Source organism: Neopsephotus bourkii, unplaced genomic scaffold (assembly GCF_033783945.1).
Source record: "Neopsephotus bourkii isolate Nb327-2 ecotype Australia unplaced genomic scaffold, CSIRO-AGI_Nbou_v1 NB_1508, whole genome shotgun sequence".
NCBI classification, from domain to species: domain Eukaryota; kingdom Metazoa; phylum Chordata; class Aves; order Psittaciformes; family Psittacidae; genus Neopsephotus; species Neopsephotus bourkii.
In genome coordinates this window covers 3,690,884-3,714,863 of record NW_026901984.1, presented here as the reverse complement: position 1 = coordinate 3,714,863, position 23,980 = coordinate 3,690,884, and the positions used below count along the sequence as shown (strand labels likewise).

The 23,980-nt window shown below is 39.4% G+C and overlaps 1 protein-coding gene across 13 annotated transcripts in view; it reads left to right on the top strand.

Annotated features, from left to right (window-relative positions):
* The window catches only part of IKZF1 (IKAROS family zinc finger 1), a 65,016-nt gene that overhangs the window by 3,139 nt on the left and 37,897 nt on the right, over positions 1 to 23,980 (top strand). For 9 of the 13 annotated variants that reach the window (XM_061369642.1, XM_061369641.1, XM_061369640.1 and 6 more), the window contains exons 1-3: positions 9,456 to 9,486; positions 10,023 to 10,076; positions 15,465 to 15,584. In XM_061369642.1, coding sequence (XP_061225626.1) covers positions 9,471 to 9,486; positions 10,023 to 10,076; positions 15,465 to 15,584 — 190 coding nt within the window. In that variant the 5' untranslated portion in view covers positions 9,456 to 9,470. Of the gene's footprint in view, positions 1 to 9,455; positions 9,487 to 10,022; positions 10,077 to 15,464; positions 15,585 to 23,980 lie in introns of those variants that run through there. The other 4 variants (XM_061369632.1, XM_061369631.1, XM_061369633.1 and 1 more) reach the window with 1 other exon arrangement.

The following is a 23,980-nucleotide window of genomic DNA, read 5'->3' as shown; positions in this document are numbered from 1 at the left end:
GTGTACAGCTTCCAGGAGAAGCCACAGGAATGCAGAGTCATCATATGAAATTGTACTGACTGTCCTAATTCAGTCAGGAAGAACTGGTGGACCCCAGCAATTGAAGAGGAGTCACTAATCTTTCTGGCCCAATGTAATAATGTGAAGAGAGGTCACGGAACTCCTGTCTCTTTGCCAGTCATAATTCCAGTAACTGGAGAAGCTTAGATGCCAATCCCATGTGCATCATTTATACTAGCTGAGTGTTTCTCAGAGTGGCTACTTAACTCTTAGCAGGTAAAGTGAGTTAATGTGTTTTCAGTAGGTCCCATACTCAGGAGTTGCAGTGGAGAGGCAAGCTTGTCATACACCTGTGACTTCCCACCTCAGCTTCTGGCTGACAGTGCTCACTCCAGGAATGGTCTGGTTACGTATTTTCTTATATACATATGAATGACACTTTTGTCACTTGTGTTACATGCATTTTATAATTACCAAAAAAAAAGAAAAAAGAAAAAAAAAGGAATAGTCTCCATCTCAGTGTTACTGTAGCGGCTTTCCTTTCCTTTGCGGACCTTAATACCAAAAACTTAGTGTGTCTGCCACTTCCACTGCATAGCAATGAAGAAATGTAAGTGAAGAATCAATCCACAGAGTTTTACAACACAAAACTTGTTTCTCATTGTTAAAATTGGATAACTCCAAAATGTGGCCAGAAACATTTCCAGATATGTTTTATTTGAGCTTAGGTACTTCTTACACTAACGTCACAATCTTGCAGAAAACAAGGAAATGGGTCCAGTCTGTATTTCAGCAACAGGGCATAATGAATTGTATGCTGTTCTGGCAGGTCGTTTTTGGCAGCAGTTACTTAAAAAGTCCAGAGGATATCAAAAGTCATGGATCACAGCCTAATTGTGTGGCTCTTTGTCAGGAAAAGCTTCCACTGAAGACCTGTGGGATTTTTTTTCTTTTCCTCTTGTTTTATGTGCAAGAAGACCTGGGTCCATAGTGAATTTTATTGTTTTTCTGTCAAGATTCACATATGTATTTGATTACATTTTGACCAGTCATTACTTTCCACTATTATTAAAAGTAATTGAATTAGACCAAAGAAAATATAGTAAAGTAGTAAAACATACTGTAGCAATTTGGAAGAAGTTGTCATCCTTATGAGTGTATGGTGGGATGTGCTGCTGGGATTGTAGTGGGCTCCCCTGGCATTCCCCTCCCAGTCAACAAACCCCACTTTTCTAGGAAGTATAAAATCACACAGGAAGAACGGCTTGGGAATTATTTGCTTCCTCTCAGAATCCTTCCTCACTCAAAAAATAAGCAAGAGAGAGTAGGAGGCTGCGCTGCTGAACAAACACTGCTGGGTTAAATGCAGTTGCTACATACCTTCAGGATACTGGGAGTACATTGTGTCAGTTGAGGAATTAGACGGTAAGGGCTCTCATTCAGTTTTTCTGGGACTGTGATTCTTTGGGAAGAGTTTTTAAATGCTTGCAACTCAACGCAAAAGTTGAAAGGGAAAAGACCTATTCCTCACTGGTATATTTTTCTGTAATCCAAAGATTATTTTTTTTCCCCTGCTGGAATAGCATTTAGAGATGAGTGTGAACTCCATCTGAGGCAAAACAGGCAGCCTTTGTCTTGTCAGCTTTATGGCAACTTTTAAACAGGAGACTACTTTAAATACCTTGCATTCGTCCAAAGTAGCTGGAGTTTTATCTCCTACTGACTATCCAGTAAAAAGGACTGACTTTAGCTGGGAAACTCCCTGCTTTCAAGATTAACTGTGGGTTGTTGTCCCTATGCCTGTAACCTATACATAAATGTAACTACAACTTGGAGCCAACAACAGTGTTGTTTGCTCCCTAAACTTAGAAAGAATTATGTTAAACCCTGAGAATATTTTCTGATGCTTTGTTCTTAAAAGCCCAATAACTTCTGCTTCACCCTTCTCCTCAAAGACACACCTTCCTCCAGGCTTTAAGCTGGAGAACTAGAAGAGATTGCAGGGGGTTTTGCAGGTTTTTTTGCACCGAGACAGTCACTACCAACACAGTGGAGTGACTGCAAAGATAAGTCCTAGTCCTGAAAAGATACATGCATGTTCTTAGCTTTATTTGTACCACTGCATACTCATGGGGGTAAGAGAGTACGGGTTTGAGACCTGCATGGTACATTCATGCTTCTTGTCTAAATGCCCCAAAAGGCCATTCTGACTGCAGTTTTTGAAAAGCAGTCACACTGGAAGTGACACAGTGGGAACTGTCCACTTCTTTAGCTGGCTTTGAAGTGTATTTCATGTGAAAGATTTACATTTCTTCTTGTGATCCTTGTTGCTCTAGCTTTCTCAGTAAAAGAGAAACTTGCTCCGTAAGATAGATCTGATTTCCCGCTGCATTGCTTCATTTTTCCATTTGTGTCAACTCGCTGAGAACAGTGGAGCAATTGCAATATAAAGCTGGAATTGTCCATAGTGGATTGGGTCCAAAATATTTGCAAAAGCAGAGTGAGTTAACTGAAACATGTAGTGTGGAGAAATTTGCTAGTTCATTTCAATTATAGTAATTTTTCAGGAGTTATTTTTAGGTTTATTGAGGGGAAAAATAAATCACACAGTTCTAATATGCTTATTCAGGCTGATAATGTCCTTTAATAATCTGTAAGAGCTTTAACAGTTTGAAGGGAAATTAGGAAGCAATTCTGTAATCATAAAACAGGGTTATTGAAACCTCCTATAATTTGGATGAATTAACTACTGACATTGTTGGGGATACTCTGCAATAACAATTCTACACATAGAGGGATTCTTTTATGTTTTTTCTATTGCATATTTAGATATGCTGTGCATCCTACACTTTTAAAATCATCTTTATATATATGGATACAAAAAATACAGTTTTGCATCTGCTGCTTGCCTTCTCACATGTGAGAACCCTGGAAGAACATCCAGGAGCCCAATTTGACCACTTGAGAATGTGCTGTGTTCTCAGATTGAGTGCCTTAATTTTCACACCTCACCTTGTTTTAGGCAGTTTATTTATAAGATGGAAATGTGTGCATTTCCTTTGTCATGGTGAATTTATTACACTTTTCTGCTTTATTTTTAGTGAATAAAGGTGACAGAGTTTAATACATTAATAAAATGTGGCCTTAATTAGGAAAATTACCTTCATATTTTTCTCATCTTCTGGAAACAGTTTATAATGACTCTGGTTGCAATTCAAAAACTTGAAGGAAGAGCTTTTTCTTATGTTTGCAAGTCCAGTAATTTGCACACAAAGTCAATAAAAGAACAGATTTTTTTCTTTTGTTCTTTAACGATGAATTGTTACATGAATACAGCTCAAACACAGTAGAATACTAAGAAGAATGCATATGGAAAATACACATGTGCATAAAAGATCATTTTTCAGTGCTTTGAAAAAGGATTCCCAAAGAACTGAGAATTATGTAGGATCTTTTCAGACAACTTTTCTTACACCCTCAGAATTGTTCACTAACATGGAAATTAATTTTACGTATGCCAGACATATAAATGTTTCACATTTGCACTGTTAGCAGAGTTCTTTTCTTAATCTTGTGTGTTGAATTACAGTGCTTCCTTCATTTTGCAGACAGGAGCTCTCCATTGAAATTTCACTGTATGCTCATAATTGTATTGTCAATTTGTGCAGTTAACCAGAATTTACACTAGGTAGGAAGAGAGAAACAACTGAATAAACTAAACATCTCCAGAGACTTTGTAGCAAATGCTGAATATGGAATTAGTGTAGAGGGAGACAAATTGATCCACTTAGTTTAAAAGTTTTTTTTATTGTTTTAGTGCAGTCCTTTAAAATACCTGGAGGGTTTTTCTTAAAACAGAAATGGAAGGTCACCGAAGTGCTTATTATGACTCGCAGTTTTCAGAAGGGACCACCTCTCATCCTTGTAGTTATTATTTACATTGAGCTGTGTGATGAGGCGGAAATTAAAAATAGAATTAAAATGGTTCTAAAGTAGAGTCATTCACAGAGATTGTGAAGTCTAGCATATTAAATTACAATAATGAAGCTAATTATCAGCTGCTTGCTGAGATATTGGATGCTTTTAATTAAAAATAGTTTGTAGAGTTCTAGCAGTTTTTTTCAAGTATTTCCACTGGTTGTGCAATACATACTACCTTTCTGCCGTGCTTAACTGCTTCCTGTTGTGTGTACAGTCATATATAGCACATTTTTATGTGAAGTTAGAAGTCCATTAAAAAAAAAAAAGAAAAAAAGGTCTTTTGATTAAAAGGATACTAAATGTTAAATACTTTTGCAAGGGTGTCTTTATTCATCTCCTCTCTTGGTTGTTGGTTCAAATCCATCGACTTCAGTGGATGCAAGGTCTACTAGGTCAAGATTGTCTGGTGCAATTAGAAATGAAGCTGTATTATCATTCTGCAGGTAGATGCAACTCCCAGTTTAAAACCAAAAAGACTGCTGACCCATACTTATCAGTCCTAACCTGTTGTTAATGTGTGAATTCTCCCATCATGTATATTAAGGGGTATAGGTGTTCAAATGTACTGTGTCTTCCAGGCTGCAGCCTGGTTTAGCTTTACTAATTTATTTATTAAACTTCTCCTTATATGTCATGGGTAATTGAATCTAGGACTCATTTTAGGAGCTTTGCTTCAGTTTACGTGGCAAAGTGGGTTGGGGTTTTATGGTTTTGGTTGTTGGTTTGGAATTCTAGTTTGCTAAAGCTGCAGCCTATGTGATGAGGAGCAGTAAGACATGTCAAAGACCACAAAGAAGGGATGTGCTCACACAGGAGCACTTACTTAGGGGCAGCTATTCCTGTGTAACAGTAGCTGCCTTAGGGGCAGCTAATGCTGGAACCTGTGCCAGTGTTCCCTTTTCCTTCCATGGGGCTATTTGCACAATCAGGGGGGTTGTAAAATCAGCCCTTTCCCTGCGGTGGCTGTGGAAGCAAGGCTGGGGTTTGCTTCTCTGATTGTTTTTTTTATTGCAGTTAACCCAGAGCTGCTGATGCTAAGGAATGCATGTTCCCCACTCTTTTTATATTTCCAAATGCATCTGCAGAATACCAGGTTCCTTGTAGAAGGTTCTTTCTCCCTCCAATTCAGGCTTCATGAGTGCTCATGTTTTCTGCTCTGAGGCTTCATGACATGTGTACTTGCTGCTGTGGGGTGCACACAAGACAGAAGTGTTGTTTCAGGGACCTTTCTGTCTGCTCGTCAAGGCTACAACTACAAATAGTCAGGAAACATGCAGTTGGGCATGATGTGTGTTTGTGAACTCCTTGCAGCACCAGAAGAAGAGCTATCTATAGATGGAAGGACAACTCCGAGTTTAGGTGTGCTGGTGTAAGTCCAAAGGGGCTCCATAAATGTTAAAATTTGTGATTTAATTTCTATACCAGAAGTGAGGTCCCATTGTGCTGAGTGTGAAGCCCATGCTGCCCAGGGAAATTGGTACACGCATAGTTTGGAAAACAAAGAAGAAAACAAAATGTCTAGTCTTTGGATTAGGTCATGCCACTGAATTATATTGGTGGCCCAATCTTGTGGTCTTTAATATGCTAAGAAAGCAGAGTTTGTAGGACTGACATGCTTACACATTTGTTTGAATTGATAAAACACCGTATAAAAGCTAAGCATTCATTTTCTTGACAAGGAGGTTTACTTTTGAATTTGCATTGTAAAACGGGAGATGAAATAATAAGCAAGGACTTGCAAATAATTAATTTGCTGTATTCTGAAAGATAAGAATATCTTGAACTTGCAGTTACTTCGTCCTATTTACACCCAGAATCCTAAGAGGTCCCAAATCCATTTCTGTTTGCAGATGACACCAGGTATAAATGGAGGAATATCTCAGTGATTCACAGGGCATATATGATATATTCTTAAGACATAACACAAGTTATATTGTAGAAAGAGTAGCAAGGAGGCAAATCAGCCGTATGTAAATTTTCTTTGGGCTCCAGATGGTAACCTGGACAAAAGCTAACTTACTTAAATCCTAAATTTTTGTGTGAGAATGGTCAGTTAAGTGGTTCCTTATTTAAAATATTAGCTTAAGATTGCTATTTTTTCTAAAGCATTATGGTAGCTTTATCTGTGAATCTGGTATTGGAGTCTGAAGATGAAAACATATGGGTTACAGTTCTGCATTGGAAAATACTTCAAGAAATACTTTTATCTATTCTGAAGGGAGCTTTGTAGCTCTTTCAGTACGGGACCAAACCAAACTTTGAAGATATTTTGATTCCTAAATAGAAGAAATATCTATTAACACCTAGGTGCTGTTCCCTTTCTTACTATAAATGAGAGCTACATACATTCAGCATTTGAGAGCAGGATTGCTTCAGTCAGCTGTGTACCCAGGTTTTGATTTCTAACTTCAAGCTCCTAAATTAGTTGCTAACCTAAATAGATGCCACTGCGTTAAAGATGGTGAACTCACACACACTTATTATGCTAGTGATAAATTTGATTCTCCAATAAATCTTACAATGAAAAATTACAAAACAATTCTTTTTCTTGCCAAAATGGGCAGTTATTCAGGATCTCACGTCATAGACATTTCTAAACCAGCATTCTTTTAGATGAATCTTTGTAAAGTTCTATTAATTTGCAAACTGATTTCAAGCAGATATTTTGGTGCAAATCCTTGTGTCTGTACATAGACCCCTTGCTTTCTGGCAAGTCAGTAACAAGGTTTCTGCTGATTCTAGAGCAGAAGAGGAAACGGAGGAAAAACAGGGCATAGTTTCATATTTATAGATTTACCATACCAAAGGCAAAGAGGTAAACTCTGCTCTTAGTCCAAGATATGTTATGCCCAAGTCTAGTGTAAAAAACCTTTTAACAGTCACAGATACAAAACCAACATGAAGCTGTCATTGCAGAACTGGGGAAGAAGGGTGTCCTGTCCTCTATTATTTGGTTCAGAGCCTGAGATGAAGTTAGATGGGACTTCATTTTCTTTACCAGATGCCACAGAATTACCATATGTTAGAGTACAACTTTTCCCTGGGAGGGATTAAAAACACATTTTAGGACTTTTTAAAATTCTTTTTGTTTGTTTGGGTTTTGTTTTTTTGGGGGGGTTGTTGGTTTTTTTTTTTTGTTGTTGTTGTTGTTGTTTGGTTGTTTTTTGGGGGGTGTTTTGGGGTTTTCTCCCTTTTTTTTTTCCCTTTTATCAATTTACTTGCGCTTGTGGATCTAAATCTATATTTAGGAACCATGCTTAATTGTTCTATATAATCATTAGAGGGAAAGTATTTCCCTCATTGCTTCTCCACCAGCTCTCTTTTCTCTCCATGTTACATCCCTGGGAAATGGATCCAGCTTTACTGAATACCCTATTATCACCTATTTCAACATAAATGCTGAAGTCATCTCTTTGAGAACTGAGGACATCTGGTTCAGGACAGGTAGTTACCTACCCTCACAGAAAACAAGCCTAGGAGTATTCCACTGAAAAATAAAAACAAAACCCACAAAGCCAAACCCAACAAACTGTACTCCAGGTTATCTCTATTAAAAATCAAACAAACAAGAAAACAATCTGTACTCTATTTGCCCATTTTACCTCTCCCTTTAAGAATTAGGAAGTGTTTTCGAACTGAATTATGCCTCATGGCAGCAAGAGGCAGGAAGGAAGACAGCTAAGAAACATGCTGCTCGATTTGCAGAAATGCTGAACATAAGGCTTGTCATGCCAAAGGCAGGTAAATGTGGGAATATAAATATAGAAGAAATGTTCTCCTTTGCCACCTCCTCCCCTTGTCACTCCAGTCTTGCTGAAGCCCTAGCAATAGGGAGAAGGCAGCTCCATTTCAAATAAAATGCCCTTCTGGTGGATGTTTCTTTGGATGTTTTGTTTGGTTGGAGTTTACTGTGGAAAAATGTGTAGTAACCAACTGATTAATAGTAGACAGGTGGCTCTCAAAGGCAGTAATAGATGCACGGGCATTTTATTTTTTCTTCCTTTGTGTTTAGACATGCTTGCAGAAGAAATAAGGGTCTACACCAAGCACTTGTACTATACCACTTGCCATAAAACATCACATTTTCAGTAACTGAGCAGGTTACTACTGTAGGGTTTTCCCTCCTACAAGAGAAGCTGCATTTCCCACTGACTACTTCATTAGAAATGGACCTATTGAAAGCTCTTCAGTCCCATAGGAACTGATGCAAATTGTTGAGTGGTAGCCACAAAAAGGTGGCTTTTGTGTTTTGCATGGTTGTAGTCATTTCTGAGAACTATATATAGATGTTAAACAAATTGCTTATCTGGAGTTGAAGTTTAAGAGCAGAATAAAACAAGACGGCATTATTGGATATTAAGCAGTGCTATGGTACATGTGCAACAGGCAGAACATTCTGTGAGACTACAGAACGTTTTTTGCAGACCACAGTCTGTTCCCCAACCCATCTGATTGCAGTCCTACAGTCTACATGCTGTCTTTTAGCAAGTCTATCCTCAACATGGTGAGGGAAGCCATCTTGGATGAGGAAAGGAGAGGGACAGATGATGTACTGGTGACGTTCAGAAGCAAGTGAGGAGACTTCTGAAATCAATAAATATGACCATGGCTATTACACTTTCCCACTGCAGCTTGTTTGGTAGCAGGTTGAAAATTTTTATGTGGGGGGTTGAAGATATTTATTTGGGGGAATAAATTATATAAGTTAGGCTAAAAAGTTTAGGATAAGTTTTGAACCCTTTTTGTAGGAACTCAAGCCACATCCCCCTCTGCTTCCAACCCTCAAGATAATGCATCTTCTTCCAGGAAACAGGGTTGATGGGGCAGGTATGTCAGTTATAAGGAACAGCAAAGAGCCAGCTCCTCTGCTTGGTAGGATTTGAAGCCAGCCATGCCAGTTAAAGATGTGACCTAGCATATCTAAACAAAGAGCTTGTAGGCTTTTTGTTCCCTCCCCGCCTGAGGCTACCTCAGCTCCCTACACCATACTTCAAGGTAGGGACCAGGTTGTTCTGGGATTACCTGCTCCAGCAGCACATCTGTCATCCAAGTGGCCACCAGCTGTCTGCAGCCAATGCTGGAGCCCTGGGACCTGCAAGGTCCCCTTCCAACTGAAAACCTGAGGTTTGTTTCTACCCTACTAACCCTCTGCACGCTTCTCCCTGGTGCTTGTGGTCACCGGTCACTGGCTCCTCAGAAGATGGTGTGTCGCAAGCAGAGGGCAGGAGCTTCCCGGTATCGCTCACCATGCCGTGGAGGCAGCCATCTGTCAGCAAAACAGGAAGGCACAGGTTCCCTTTCCCTCCTGGGCTTGTTTCGCTATTTTCGGGACCAGTACTTCTCCCCTCCTCAGTGCCAGGTTGGTGTGGTTTGAAGGAAGGGCTCCTGGGCGAGCAAGGGGCCAAAGCCTGAAGCTGCAGCTCTGCCCATCTGCTGCGGCTGGAGGTGTATTCATTATTAATGGAGGTAGTGGTGGTTGCTGCTCAGCTATGCAGCCCTGCCTGGGTAAATGAGACATTCTTCAGCAAATTGCTTCGTTTTTTGATTGCTGATTGTACGTGTGTCACCAAGCTGACTCAAGGTTCATCGATGCATGCTCAGTAAATTAGAAAGAACATAACTATGGATCAACCAAGAGAATGAATTCTGTGCCTACAATGACCCAGGGCCATTTAATTTTCTGCTTAATTTTGTTGCAGTCAGTTTGCATTTTGGGTTATTATGCAGTAGGAAATTAACAATAAATAACAAATTTGGTCCTCCTGTGCTTGTAATGATATTTTTATAAATCTTTGTAATGCTGTTTTTAAAAGGATCAAGGTCTGTGCCAGTCTGATACTTCAGCAAGTATGCAGGGAGGAAATAAAGAGAAAAATACATTATTCTTCCCAGATAATCTTATAGTTAAATAGCAAAGGGCTTTTTTTTCTTTCCCCTTCTTTCTCCTTTTCTGTGTGCCTGGGTTGGTTTGGTCTTTTTTTTTTTTCCTTTTTCCGTGTGTGTTATTTTGCATTAACTTAAGGCTCTTCCTCTCTTCTCAGATAACTTGAGGAAAATGGAAACAGATGAGGCTCAAGATATGTCCCAGGTTTCAGGTGAGGTCCTTAACGAATACTTCTACAAAGAAAAGCTTAAATTCTTGTTCATCTTTCTATCACAGTACAAGGTTTTTCTTGTCAATAAAATTGCTTTGGGTCTTTTTTTAAAACTGAAGTGAGAATTGAGATATAATTAATGATATACTTGACATCAAGCCCAACAGTGCATGGATTTTTTAAAAGGAACTGGGTAAATAGAGAAGTCAAGGGAATATAGAAGCGTAGATGTAATTTTGCATTAAACCTGTGGTAGTGTATCCCTGAAGCATGGTCAGGTGCAGATTTACACTCTTGGGAGCAAAACTGTGATTGTTACAAAGTAAATATAGAACAAATAAAGTTCACTACGTGGGAAGGGGCAAATATTAATTAAAAGCAAACTAAATGCATTTACCACATAAGGTTATTTGACTTTTTCCAGAGCATTTAGTTTTACTTATAAACATTAAAAAAACCCAAACAAATGCAGAAGGAAAAAAGCCCTGATTGACATGAGGTTTTATGCTTGTAACTGGTTTTGTCCAAGATGGTAATATTTTGAAAAAAAAAAATAATTAAATGGCAGAGAAGTTAATTTTCTAAAATTTTTCATGTAGTGGCATGATAGGGTTTAGCAGACTTACCCCATATAGATATTCCTATGAGGGAATTTATTCTTAACATCCTTGGAAATTGGTTCCTTAAAAAGTTGGCTTAGCCAGATAATACTTATTTATGCCATTGTGCTTCTGCAGTTGAAAGAAAACAAGTTAGTCTCTTTCCTAGTTTCTCTAATATGTTGGCAGCTGCAGTGGTTAATGGCTTTCAGTTTTAACTTTTAGTGTTCCAGAGATATTGGCTCTTTGTAAGCTTTTACCAGACCTCAGAAGCAGATTATTTGAAGGTACAGGGATATTACCTACTTCTTCTTCATAGGCTGGTGAACTCAGAAAGGAATTTCTCCCTTCCTCTTCTCCTCCTGGGGTTCTACATGCTTCTAGGGTGCTTCCTTGCATGGTGAAGGAACTCTACTTTTATACTGGCGACCAGTTAGACAACTGCAGTTTCAGATTGTCTTGTCAGCTGAACAACACTTTTATTTATTTCTCCTGTTCTGTGAGTAATGCTCATCAGGTGTACCTTACTTTCTGAGCCTATAGAATTAGGTGATTTGGTTCACTAGCACACTTAGTTGTGTTTAAAATAAAAAATAGTTTGAGGGGTTTCTTTGGTGGGTGGTTTTTTTTTTGTTTTTAATCCACAAATAAAACAGGTCTTCTCATCTCAAAAGCAGTGTTCTGCAGCCATGTGCTTTATGCAGCTGTAGCTGACTCAGGTGTAGCAGTGGCGAGCTGGGCCAAGGGAGCGTAAAACTAGCATGAGTGAGTCAAACACTGTGTGCACACAGATATTCCCGCTTCTGGGAATCCAGGCATGGCTGGCTCCTAGAGGAACTGAAATACCGTGTGACAAGCACAGAGTTCATACTTTTTATTTTTCTCCTGAAAGTGATATTTCATGAGACAAGCAGTTGCAGTTCTGAAATGAGGAGAGAGCTGACATACATTTAACCAAACAGTATCCGGCACCCGTACAAGAGAGTCAGAAAACACAGATAATATCTCACTCAACAAGCAGTATTTTTCCTGCCTTTTTTTTCTATTTTTTTTTCTCAGTTCTAGGGCCTAACAGTTAAGGAAGGTGAAAAGAAAAAAAAAAAAAGTACAAATGTTTCCACATCTAAAATACAAAGATCCTCTAGCACCAACCAGGTTGTGCTGCGCTTTGCTAAAGCAGGAAGAAGAATTTTGCATTTAACATTCTTGGTAGGTCTTAGGAAGGTAAAAATGAGTGTATCCTCAGCTGGTATCTCCTACCTGAGAGCCTGGTTTCCATCCCAGATCAACTCTCTTCTTATCACTGGAGATTTGAAGTTCTACTAGTAAAACCAGGGTGTGAATTAGGTTGTGACTCTCCTCCAGAAAAATGTCTATCTTTTTTTACATCTTGTTGTGGTTGTTCAGCCTGGAGAAAAGAAGAATCAGGGGAATCCTTATAGTACCTAAAGAATCCAGTACCTAAAAAGGGCCTACAAGAAATCTGGAGAGGGACTTTTTACAGCGGCACGTTGTGACAGGACAAGGGGAAATGGCTCTAAACTGAAAGAGGGGAGATGTAGATTAGGTGGATATTAGGAAGAAGTTCTTTACTATGAGGGTGGTGAGACACTGGCACAGGTTGCCCAGAGAAGCTGTGGCTGTGCCATCTCTGGCAATGTTCAAGGCCAGATTGGACAGGGTTTGGAGCAACCTGTCCTAGTGGAAGGTGTCCCTGCCTGTGGCAGGGGGTTTGTAACTGTATGTTCTTTAAGGTCCCTTTGAATCTAAACCATTATATGAATCTATGATAATTTCTCCGGTGAATCTGGCATTTCCATGGGAAACAAACTGCAGGTATTAAACCCAACTTTAGTTTGTGAAAGGATAAAGAATGAGATTTTAGTAAGAAAACCCTCCTTGGCTTCCATTCTTATAGTTGTAGCTCCAGCAGCATCATCCTGGCATGAACTGAATTGGCACTTTGCCCCCTTCCTCTCTTTCCTTATGTCTTTATATTGCTGGGGCAGAGATGAGGAAACTCAAGAAGAGTGAAGTTGAGGACCTTACAAGGCACTGTTGATGGGTTAGGCACTTCCAGAGCTTCACGATAAATTGGCGGAATGTATGATACAGCCTATAGTTGATCTCCATTTATGACTCAACCAAGGGCACCAGCAGCAGTGCCAGAAACAGAACCTCAACTCTACAACACCCTTGTCTTTTCAGTTTGATGTGTCAGGTGGCTCTTTGTTAAAAATAAAATAAAATAGAGACACGTCTCTGCCCTGAGATTATATTTCATTGTTTATGCTTCAGTTCTTTTTTTTGAGCAAAAATATAAAATGAAAATGGAATAAATCTATGGTTCTTTACTCTGTTATGTGACATTTTAATAATTTACCCCAATACTTGCCACTATGTAGGCTTTTTTAGCTCCATCCCTTCAACCAGTTATTGTTCTGGACATGCCTGTTAAAAACTAAATGTGAAATTGTTTGCTCCTTCCCCTTGCCTTCTTTCTATTTCTAAATTCATTGGCAAGAGGATGTTAGTGAGATTTCATATCTATAAGATTACCATGCAGTAGTGAACTTATCATGGTGTAACAATTTGGATGTAGTTAAAGCATGAAATACAAATATCACACTCTAGAATCCAAGACACAGAACTCAACAAATGTATCTCTTCTAAGTCTGCTATTTCCACCTTGCCTTTTTGCATGCAGGGATTTCTGGATCATGTGTAACAGGAGGAAATCAAATGATAAGAAATGAGTCATTAAAGCCAAGTTTACTAAGTTTTCTTAACTGCAGTCTCCTGCAGAGGGAAGCATACTAGATCTCTGGCTTCTGCCCCACCAAGTCTTTGAGGCTATTCTAATTCATGCCGCCTGAGCAAATGGCTATTAATTTAACAAGTAAAAGATCGGTATTTGATTAGTGAACCAAACAGTTCACCACAAACTGCAAAAGTACTGATCTACTAACAGTTTCTGTTCTGAAAAGCAGCTTTGACTTATCTTCAAAGCGTCTTATTTAGCCTGCTTATTGTAGGATGCCTAACTGCATACTAAGAAACTTTTAATTTTATTTGCTATTTGTTATCTCATAGGTTTATGATATGTGTTTATATTGGTTCAAAGCCAAAAAAAAAAAAACCTTCCGATTTTTAGGAAACGTGTTCTTCTAAATGCAGACTAAGTCACAGCATCAACTTCCTTTATTCTGACTGGGAGCATAAGTTGAACTTTGGAAAGTGCAGGTGGCTTTTTATTCCTGTTACTTTTTAACAGATTTCCTTAACCTATATGTAGTGTCAAGAGAGCTGATTCTGATCAGACTGCCTCTTGTCCTGCAATTAAACTTCTTTTTTTGTTGTTGTTGTTTTTGCTTTTGTTTCTTGGGGGATGGAGGAGATATGATGAAAAAGCTGAAAAATTTCAGCTGTCTCTCCTTGCCCATGCTTTCTATCTGTAAGAGATACTTAAATCTGGCAATATGGGACTTGCATTGGAAAGTTGCTGCAGCTCTTTAAACTCCTTACATCCCATAAAAAGAGTGCAGAAAAATATAGGAATAACTAAATAAAGAGCTAAACAGTGAATGGCAAAACCTGTTTTAATGAACTTTCTTGATTTTAATTTCCTCTGTTGTAAAATTCATAGTCCTTCTTTTCCATTTACACAATCCACCTATACTCTTGCACTTGCACTCAGCAGGTGCGATTTTGCCCATTTAAGAGTACCCCACCGAAGCCAGCTTTACTTCTACCAGTGCAGGACTATTCCTTTGTTAATCCTCAAGTCCTGCAGCTGCAGCTTTAGATGGTTCATCTGATGCCATTCCCACCACTCCTGCTCAGAAGTTATTCTACAGTCTGATAGAAACGTCACTAAGAAACTGTCCCACACTCATTTTGTTGATTTAAACCTAGATTGTGCAAACAACCCAACCCAGCTAATTTGGGAGATGACTTAAATCTACCTGTCATTTCTCCCCCCTCATGTTCAGTATAGATTGAAAGCACAATGCTTTGCTCCATCCAGAAGGTTGGGAGAAAAACCTTTGCTTCTTTCAAGTCAAATCCATAACTGCCATCACCAGAATGTTGTCACTTAACTGAGCTGTGTATGTCTTAATTTTTCCTTTTCTGAGATGTGATTTCAGAATTAATGAATGTTTGTGTGTTAATGAGGGGATTCTCATTAGAAAACCCCCACTAATTTGCTAGGCCTTTGTGCCATAAAATTACAGTCTTTGCTGGTGCTCTGATTGTCATAGGATGTCTAATACATTGTATTGGTGTAAATTAGTAACATCTCCATTTTGGAGACAAAGGTTTTATGTGAACATTAATGAGTTCAAATCCTGTTCTGGGCCTATTTCATTCTTGCTATTAATGCAAAGACCAGCCTTTTAGTAATAGTTGATGAAACTAATCACTTAGATAATTCTTTTGGTAGTTGTTTCCAAGTCATGCTTTTGTTACAGATGTATGAAGACATTTTAAAAGAATATCTGCAAGACAGGGATAGTACTGTGGGCAGGACATGTGTGCTGTGACTGAGAGCTAATCCAAGAAACCTCATCATTGCTGAAAGTGCATTACTCAGCGAGAGATATTTTCCTTATTGTCATGCATTCAGCATTAAAACTTTTATCTGCAGGGCAGCAGGTTTTGGTCATAAGAATGCCATGTTTTCAGTAGTGTTTAGGTCTTTTTGCTAAGTTGTTTGGTTTGTGGTTCCTCTTGTGGTATTATTTTGAAATAAGACTACTCTGACTGATGCTACTTTCTTCACTACTAGGAAAGGAAAGTCCTCCAATTAGTGATGTGCCAGATGATGCAGATGAACCTATGCCTGTACCAGAGGACCTTTCAACTAGTACTGGAGGACAACAGAGTGCTAAGAATGAGAGATTCTTGGGTAAGTTGACTAGTCCACTCTGATAAGAAATATTAGTACATAATATAATATGCCAGTAGTGTTAAAGCACTATATAATAAGCTGGTATACAAGCAGGTCTTGTGACTTTTCATCTTGTTCAGCACAGTATGACTCAAGTGCTTACTGGTTTTTGTGCAACCTTTTCATTGAGAAAGTCATTTTGAAGGACAGAAAGCCTTTTCATCCGCAGATAAGTTAGTTATCAAGATCCTACTAATTATCTTATTTCTAAAGCATCACTTATTGCATGAAATTCTCCCAAGGAAAGATGGTTTTCATTCTGCATAGGAGATGGAATTAAATATGTGGTTCCTGGTCAAAATTACCTGAACTCAGATTTGATAAAAATTTAGGTGAACTTTCAGGTATTTTTATTATTATTTTTATTATTAATTTCAATGTTATCTTGAATGTTATCTACTATTTAGATTTCTCTATAAATGCCACATTAGCACACACATAGTATTGATATGCTTCAGATTCTAATGCCTGATCTTCATTTACTCTTGAGTATTGTTAGCTGGCAGAACTTTACAAAACACTTGAATTTTGTTCTCCTAAGTAAAAGTCCACAATTGCTGAAGATTGTTGGATAAAAATAAGCTATTTTCCAGAAACAATTTTACAAAATGATGGTTCTTCTTAGGGATCCCAGACTCCACACCATGGACTAGAAATACTGCTGACTACTACATGCACCAGCTCCCATATAGTCCACTTAAAAAGACTAAATGATATTATTTGAGTACAATGCTTTGTTACTGGTAATAAGAAAAAAAAAAGGAGGGGTGGGGGGTGGTAAAAACACAGTGACTCCCAGAATACTGTGATCAATGCCCTGTATGATAAAAATATTTCAGGAGAGGAGTGATGATCAAAATATGTTTGTTTATCCACAAATAAAAGTCCTGCTCATAATTTTTACATTTCTGTACTAAGGGTCAGGGTGGACGACTGCTTACAGAAAGACTGCAAGTGTCTTTACACATTTATTGTCTGAAGGAGTCCAATAAAGGTCAGAAGGGTGGAAAAGGAGAGCACAGAAGACAAAATAATCAGGTCAAGGTAGTACAGCAGAATGGTGTTATCATTAGGAGTAGATGCTACTCCTAAACTCTAGGACTGCCTGGTAGAGAATTCAGCATCTTGTGCATCATAACTTTATTTACCTCTTTCCAAAAATGTGAGCATAAAGTTCAGCTCCTACATGCATACTGATATACCGTATGAACAAATTGATTTTTAAAAATGCTTTTTAATATCTGATCACTTACCTAGTGTTTTGTTTCTGGGTTCAAAGCTTTTTGGACAAAATATTGCTTTTACTGCTTGTGTATTAACCTTTAACCTTAGAGTCAAAATTTATCCCCCTTTTTCATCAATTTACCATTTTAAAGATCAAGGATTAAAGGAAATAAGCTATTTTTAGAAAAGAAGGATAGGCTCTAGTTTCAAAAAAATCTTTTCTTGCCTCTTCCATCCTGAAGAGGCTTGTATGTGGTGCTATAGACCTGATAGAGTGCCACCTGAAACATGTCACCTGCTCTGACAGTGAAGGCATAGTAGAGACTTCAGAAGTTAAAGTACTCAAATCACCTGCCAGATTTTCTTGGGTGCTTTCAGATTTTGAGTGTGTCACTTAAAATTACTAGAGAGGGTGCAAATGTCATAAGGGAGGTGTCCAGAGGTTCATGAAATGTATGCTTTGATGTGTTTCCCCAGACAGAGGCACCCAAGATGTGTGTTGCTTCTGACCAATGCAAAAATTATAGTGAGTGTAAAAAGGTCATTTGTGGAAGTAAAGTCATCAAAAGTTTCTAGTAATATAACTGAAAGCAGCTCAACAAAGCAGAAACATCTTAAAAGACGTGTTCTGGTCACTGCTATGTCTCTCCATTTCCTTGATGAGCTTGCTATGTTTTTAATGTTGTAACTCCCAGAATGACACTATGTGTTGAGCAGCTTCTTCCTGCAAACTTAATTTCTGATGCTTATGTGCTTATGTGCTTCCTTCCTTGTCATCACCCCAAAGTTCCTTCTCAGGCTGATCTGACGCCTAAAACTTTTTTACTGTTTTATCTTCTTGCTCTGCTCACCCATTTGCTCTACAGTTAATTTTTCTAGAAAACACAGGGAATGTTTTCAGCCAAGCAAAGAGCTGGTTTCCCACAGCTCTTTAAGGCACTGGAGACTCTCTTTTACCATCTGTCCTAAATATCCTTTTGAAATTATGATCTAACTTATTCAAAAGTACACATCCCACCTAAATATCCATTCAGAATTGGTGCTTTGCAGCCTATTTTGGACATGAAGCCCTATTTCCCATGCTAACCTATAACATAAGAGCTGATTTGAAATATCTTCTGCTGATTCTTACTGTCTCTGTTCAAGTTTCAGGTTAAATATTGAGCGCACCTTTTGTGGATAATCAGTACTGAACATCCTGTATATGGTAGAGGTTGCAATTTAGGGCTGTTTCTACCCTGGGACTAATTCGAGTCATGTGTGGGAAACTAATGATTCAGTGAGCTGTAGACCTGACCTTACTTCATGAAGAAAAAGCCATTTGCTGTAGCTGCAGTATTTGTCTAGAAAGGCAAGCAGTACCTTCCTTTATCACTAACTGCTTGTACTGTAGCTGGTGGTCGATGGATAAAAGCCACTGATGCCATCTCACAGTGTTACTGGCCTCAGAAAGAGGCTGTGGGCTCACCATTTCTGCACAGGTGGTTGTCAGATGCTGAAGATGACTTCCAACTCAGAAATCAAGGGTTTCTCACTAAAAAAAGTGATCATCACCATAGTCACATGTTACAGTCTGGACCTGAAATATATAATGTGTATAGATATTCTTTCTGAGACAAGAGGGAGGGAGAACTCATCTCACAAAATTGAGCTGAAACTCGAGGAACTGACAGAAGATGCCTAAAGTAACAACTCAAGGTGATCCTAGACATCAGCAGAAGACAGATGAAATTTATATGAAGTTAGAAACTCACAATTTGTTTAAATAAAGCACACTAGTACAGGAAGAGTCATTAAAAGGAAAGAGCTTTTTGGCATTTTTGTCCAGTGGAAAATGTCAAGTGACTGGTGCTGCCTTCTTCCCACAACCCAGTTACTGAAGAAGAAGCCTGGGAAGTTGTAGAGCCTCAGTGCCTGGCATCACTGACATTGCCTTTGCGTCCTGGGGATGCCATGGGCAGTCAGAGGTGGTAATCTGCACGAGCAGCTATTTTCTGGTGCAGGCAAGCATCCTCACTCTGAGCTTCTTCAGTGCTTTATTTCCTTAAAAGGAAATCAACCATTTGAGAACATGGACAGGAGCATTGCTGAGGGGCCACCAGGCAAACCACAGCATCTTGCCATTACATAAATCCACTGCAACCCACACATGGCTGGGTGGAGGCAGAGTAAAAGTGTGGAAAGGCTGCAGACAAAGGGGAGAAGGGAGAAAGCCAAAAGGGGAAGTGCCCCACCCCAGCTTGCAAAATCAGTCCTGTTACTGAGACAGGTCCAGCTTGCTGTTGCCCTGGCATTTCTTGAGGGCAGGGAAAGGGGCTGAGGAAAAAGACTGCCAGCGCTAAACATCTTTGCGTGCTCCTCCTAGAGAAGCTCATTCACTACGAAGGAAGTGTGATGTGTATGAGTCGTAAGATGCACGTGTGGCTTGTGTGCACGTGGACACGTAATCATTCAGAGAACTGAAGTAACCTGGAGGGCTCTGTAATGTGCTTGCTCAGGTTTCAGATGGGCATCTCTGTTGCTCAGAAGTATGAAAGTGTAGGAGCTGATGAGCCATTGTAAATTGTTGCTAGTAGTTGCTGTCTCACCTGATATAGCCCTACTGGCTCTGAGTACAGAGAGAAAATTTGTTATAAATTGGTCTGGGGAGTCATTTTTAATCATCCACAATGAAACAGGGCTCGAAAGTCCTACTAAGGAGACTTCTGAAGGAATTGAAAGACTTGTAACTAAATATTTTAGGAACTTTCAGAAATAAGGAAGTTGGGAATCTCCCATCTTGTTGGTCCAAAGTCCTTGGTTTTAGTCCCAAAATATGGACTGATATTTTATGCTCTGACAGCCTACCAGTGTGACTTATCTGCTCTTAAGAGGAACACAGCAGATATTTTTGTTAGGATTATTTTCATTTTGTATGCAAAACTCTTCTGGGAATCTTTATAGAGAGAAAGATGGGGGTGGTTTACTACATGGGAGAAGGCATGTAGCAAATTTTATGAATGCCCTTATATGTGATGTATAGGATATATGGTATATACCAGCCTTCAAAGGTATGTTTTACATGTGCACAGTGTGAAAGTGTGTGCTGGACTGAAGTGCAGAGGACCCAGGTATGCAGGGCCATTCGGAAGCTGAGGAATTAGCCACACACACTGCCAAGAGACAAGCTCTGCTCAATGTAATGACTTGGGACTTCAAAAAAAAAGTGCATGAATTTTCACAAGCCCAGTAGGAAATGGCTGTCTTTCGAAAGGCAAATTCCTTTATCAGATTTGAAAATGCTTGCTGCAAATAGTGAAGGTGAATATTTTCAAAGCAAACTTGCAAGTACTTTCTAGAAGGAAGAGTGAGGCAGTTTGGAAAGAAAAGCTGTCACAGTCCCCCCACAGTCTGTGCTGTATTAGCACAGTTAACTCAGCCCGCACATAAGCCAGGGCAGAATCACTGTGTAAGCAGGCATGTAAAAATTTATCTTCTGATGCAATTGAAACGTGATAAAATCAAAACCTTGAGAGCAGAATTAATCCTAAGGGCTGTTGTATTTGTGCAGTGATTTCTATTTAGTTTTGTGAGTAATTATTTTACTCCTGGCCCATTTGGTAGAAGTATAGTTTCTTTTGCCACTGTGTGGCAACATGATGTTGCAGTGAGTGGTGAACCTATGGGGTTTTTTTTCTCTTATTTCACTGTTTAGCTTGTGTACCTGTGGCCAATTTAATGGGCACCTGCTGGGTACTATGTTTTTAGAGCGAAACATCAGTGTAAAAGCCAGTGAAAGCTTGGGAGCTGTGCAAGTTTTGTTTCTGCAGCGTTGAGAAAGCAGAGAATATCATTTGAACTGGAGAGATGCCGTGTGTTTAGCTGTGTGGCTTTTAGGTACGGATACTGAGCCTGCTGATCTGATCTGCAGTTAGAGTAAGTTGTCTTTATCTGAGCAGAAGAGATGCAGCTCAGAGATAAGCCCCATTCTAGCTCGGGAGTTAAAATTATCTAGCAGGATCTCAGCCACGACTGCAGCACAACTCAGAAATACAAGGCTCTGGCTGGAAGAGGGGCATATTTTAAGCTGGAGAACACCTCTCTGACTGCAGCTTCCTAAACCTCAGGCTATTTTAAGGGAACGAGTCTGCATCAAAATGTTGGATGGCCCTCTGAATGCCAGTCATCCCTTTATTCTGTACTATATCTTGCTTGCTTTTTGTTGTAGGCTTGTTTTCTCTCTTGAGAAAGTTCTCGTCCAACTCTAGTACTCTTCAGAAGTGTATGCTGAGTGAAAATCTTAACTGATGGACTGAGGTTCAGTACAGGGACCACCTGCTTCTACAAAGGCTCCATTTTGGAACAAGCTGCTGGTTTGATTTTGTTCAGCATGTCCTCACATTTCTATAATTTCAACTCCCTCTTTGGTGCCTCGCTGCTGAGAGAGGAGAGGTTTCTGGCTGCACAGGACCTCCAGTGATGTTCTTCTATCAGGTGTGAGCTCCCCAGGTTCTGACCATTTACAAAATGTGCAAACATATTATGACTGTGGCTGTATCCCCAAATTAGAGTTTTGAAGGGAAGGGTTTTCAGCATGATCGTGCCCTTTATGCTAAAGAGTGAGAAATAGAAGGAGCTTCTTTTTGGAGCTCTAGTCCTGAAGCCAGAAGCAAATACCACTCATTGCAGCAGGATAGAGATTTGCCCCTGAACCTTTCTGATTGAGCTCACTAGGTGAGGTTTCCTGAAGCCTTTGAAGATGGTCTCTCCAGAAAATGATTTGCTTCACGTGCAGTAGCTAGGTATGCCATAGCAGCCAGTGCAGGCTCACCCTCAGCATGTTATTTATGGTGAAGAAGTGTGACCACAGCAAGCTGATAAGTTGTGAAGGTGGATCAGCCAGCACTTCAGAATTATGGTCTCCAGAGAAAGCTTGCTGGAAACTCTGTCCTGCGTAATCTAAGGTCCTCCCTGAACAAGCAAGCCAACAGCAGCAGCCCCAAAACAGGTTAGACCTGCAATGTGAGACACTTTGTGCTGCTCCCTCCCCCCCTAGTAAATGAATTCTGAGTTACAAAGATACACATGCAGGGAATGTAGTAGAGTGACCCATTTGGTGTGTGCTTATTTATAACTGTTTTTTGGAAAAAAAAAAAAAAAGTTTGGATAGTGTCTAGTTCTTGTATCTATTGCAGTTGAAGGATGTGTTTTCCAGAAACATTTAGGTGTCTAAGTTATAGGCATGAGAAGAAATCTCAAGGAGTCTATCATCCCACCACCAGTCATAGTAACACCACAGGCACCAAAAGGGACTTTTGGAAGTGAGTAACTCCTACTTCTTTGATGTAAATAAGATTTCAACCCTGGCATGCCAAAATCCTTACCTAAAAATGGGATTCAGAAAGCCATTGAAGGTTTGCAGAGAATTAGTAAATGCAGAGCAAGAAGATAATTACTCTTGATTTCCAACCAAAACAAGGCTGATCCAAAAAGAAAACTTAAGATCCATGCTTTACTCTGGTTTTCACATTCCATTTCCCCTATAACTAACTTCTAGACTATTTTATGGAACAACGTCAGAACTTGCTGGCTCCCTGACCCCTCCTTAAAAAAAAAACCAAACAACCAATTGAGAGCTTTAAAAGGAATTGTTAATTCCTTCATATTGCAGTGTATCTGCACAGGATTGTGCTCTCCCTGCTGATTAAGTAACGTAACAGAAATGTTTAATGCAATGGAAAGGTGGGTTTTAACTAAAGCTGGTGACACTTTCAGCTTGTGTTGCAATTAATAGAAGAGGAAATATTCATTCTCCATATTTCATCATTTAAAAGCATCCTGTATTTGTAAGAAGCTGTGATCATGATCAGCCAACACCGCCACTATGGGTTTGAACTTTCTAAATCTTTGATGATTTTTGTGTTTTGTTTTTTGTCTAAGAGTTTTGCACTCTGGATTTTTAATAACAGTTTGTTGGTTTTTTTCAGAGGGAGATCAGTCGCTTCCTATTAACAGTGCTGTGCATCTCAGCAATATATGGACTGAATTATTAAGCCTGTTTTTTCCTGCTGTGAATCTGTGTTGCAATGCTCGGAAGTGGTGGCAGTGGTTGGTGTTGAGGTGGGATGGTTTCATTAGCAGTGAAATGGCGACTGCTAGCTAGGGAACACTGCTGTTTCTGCACCTTTTGCACTGCATCTGGGCTTCAGAGGTATTTTTCCAGGTCTTTCCAGATGGGAATTTATTTTTGAGTGAGAACCACACATGCACATATAAAATTCACTATGAAAAATTTACTTGCTTATTGTAGGGTAGACTGAGAGACTGAGACCCACTGCTTGTTTTTTTTTGTTCTCAGATTTGCAAAGGGAAAGAAACACCTACGTGGCCAAGAGAAGTGTCAAATAGTCTATGTCCCATTCCTACCCTGACCCCGAGCTCTCTGTATTTGCAATTCAGGCTGCAAATGCCTCTCTCTCTCTTAAGCAGAGTGCCCCTCCTGGTTTCCCCAGGCAAAAGCCATTAGTGAAGAGAACATTCCTTCCACACTGACATGGCATTTTCCCAAGTTGGGGTTTGTTCTTTCTGCTCCTAGAATCCAAATAATTTTGGCACCTCCCATCGCTGGACATTGGAGGGGAGGTGAGGAAGCCCTGATGGCCAGCATGGTCGCTGGGACTTTTTTTGTTGCAGGTGTGGACCTACAACAATTTGTCTAGAAGTCAAACAGGGAACTAGCTTTTCTGGGGAGGGGTTGAACTTCCTGACCATTTGTCCACACAATGGCAGGTGGAAATAAAAATGAGAAAGTATAATTGTACTAGTAAAATACTTCAATGGCTTCGGAGCCCAGCACTTGGAAAAGATGGGGAAGGAATAATGGTAATGAGGCATTACCTCTGGTGTAGCAACACATTTGTTTAATCTCACCACCACATTACTAGTATATCCTAGTAAAAACAGTATCCTATCACAGGCTTATTGTGGTGTTAAGTGGAATTTTTCTTCTCCCTGCAAAACAATCTAGGGAAGTCTGATACGGTTTATTACTGTAATTACACATTAATAAGTTTGTACATTCACTGTACAGTGTAAGCATTGTTAATAATCTTTCCCATGTGCCATGCAAGAGACTGATTTATACAATGCAT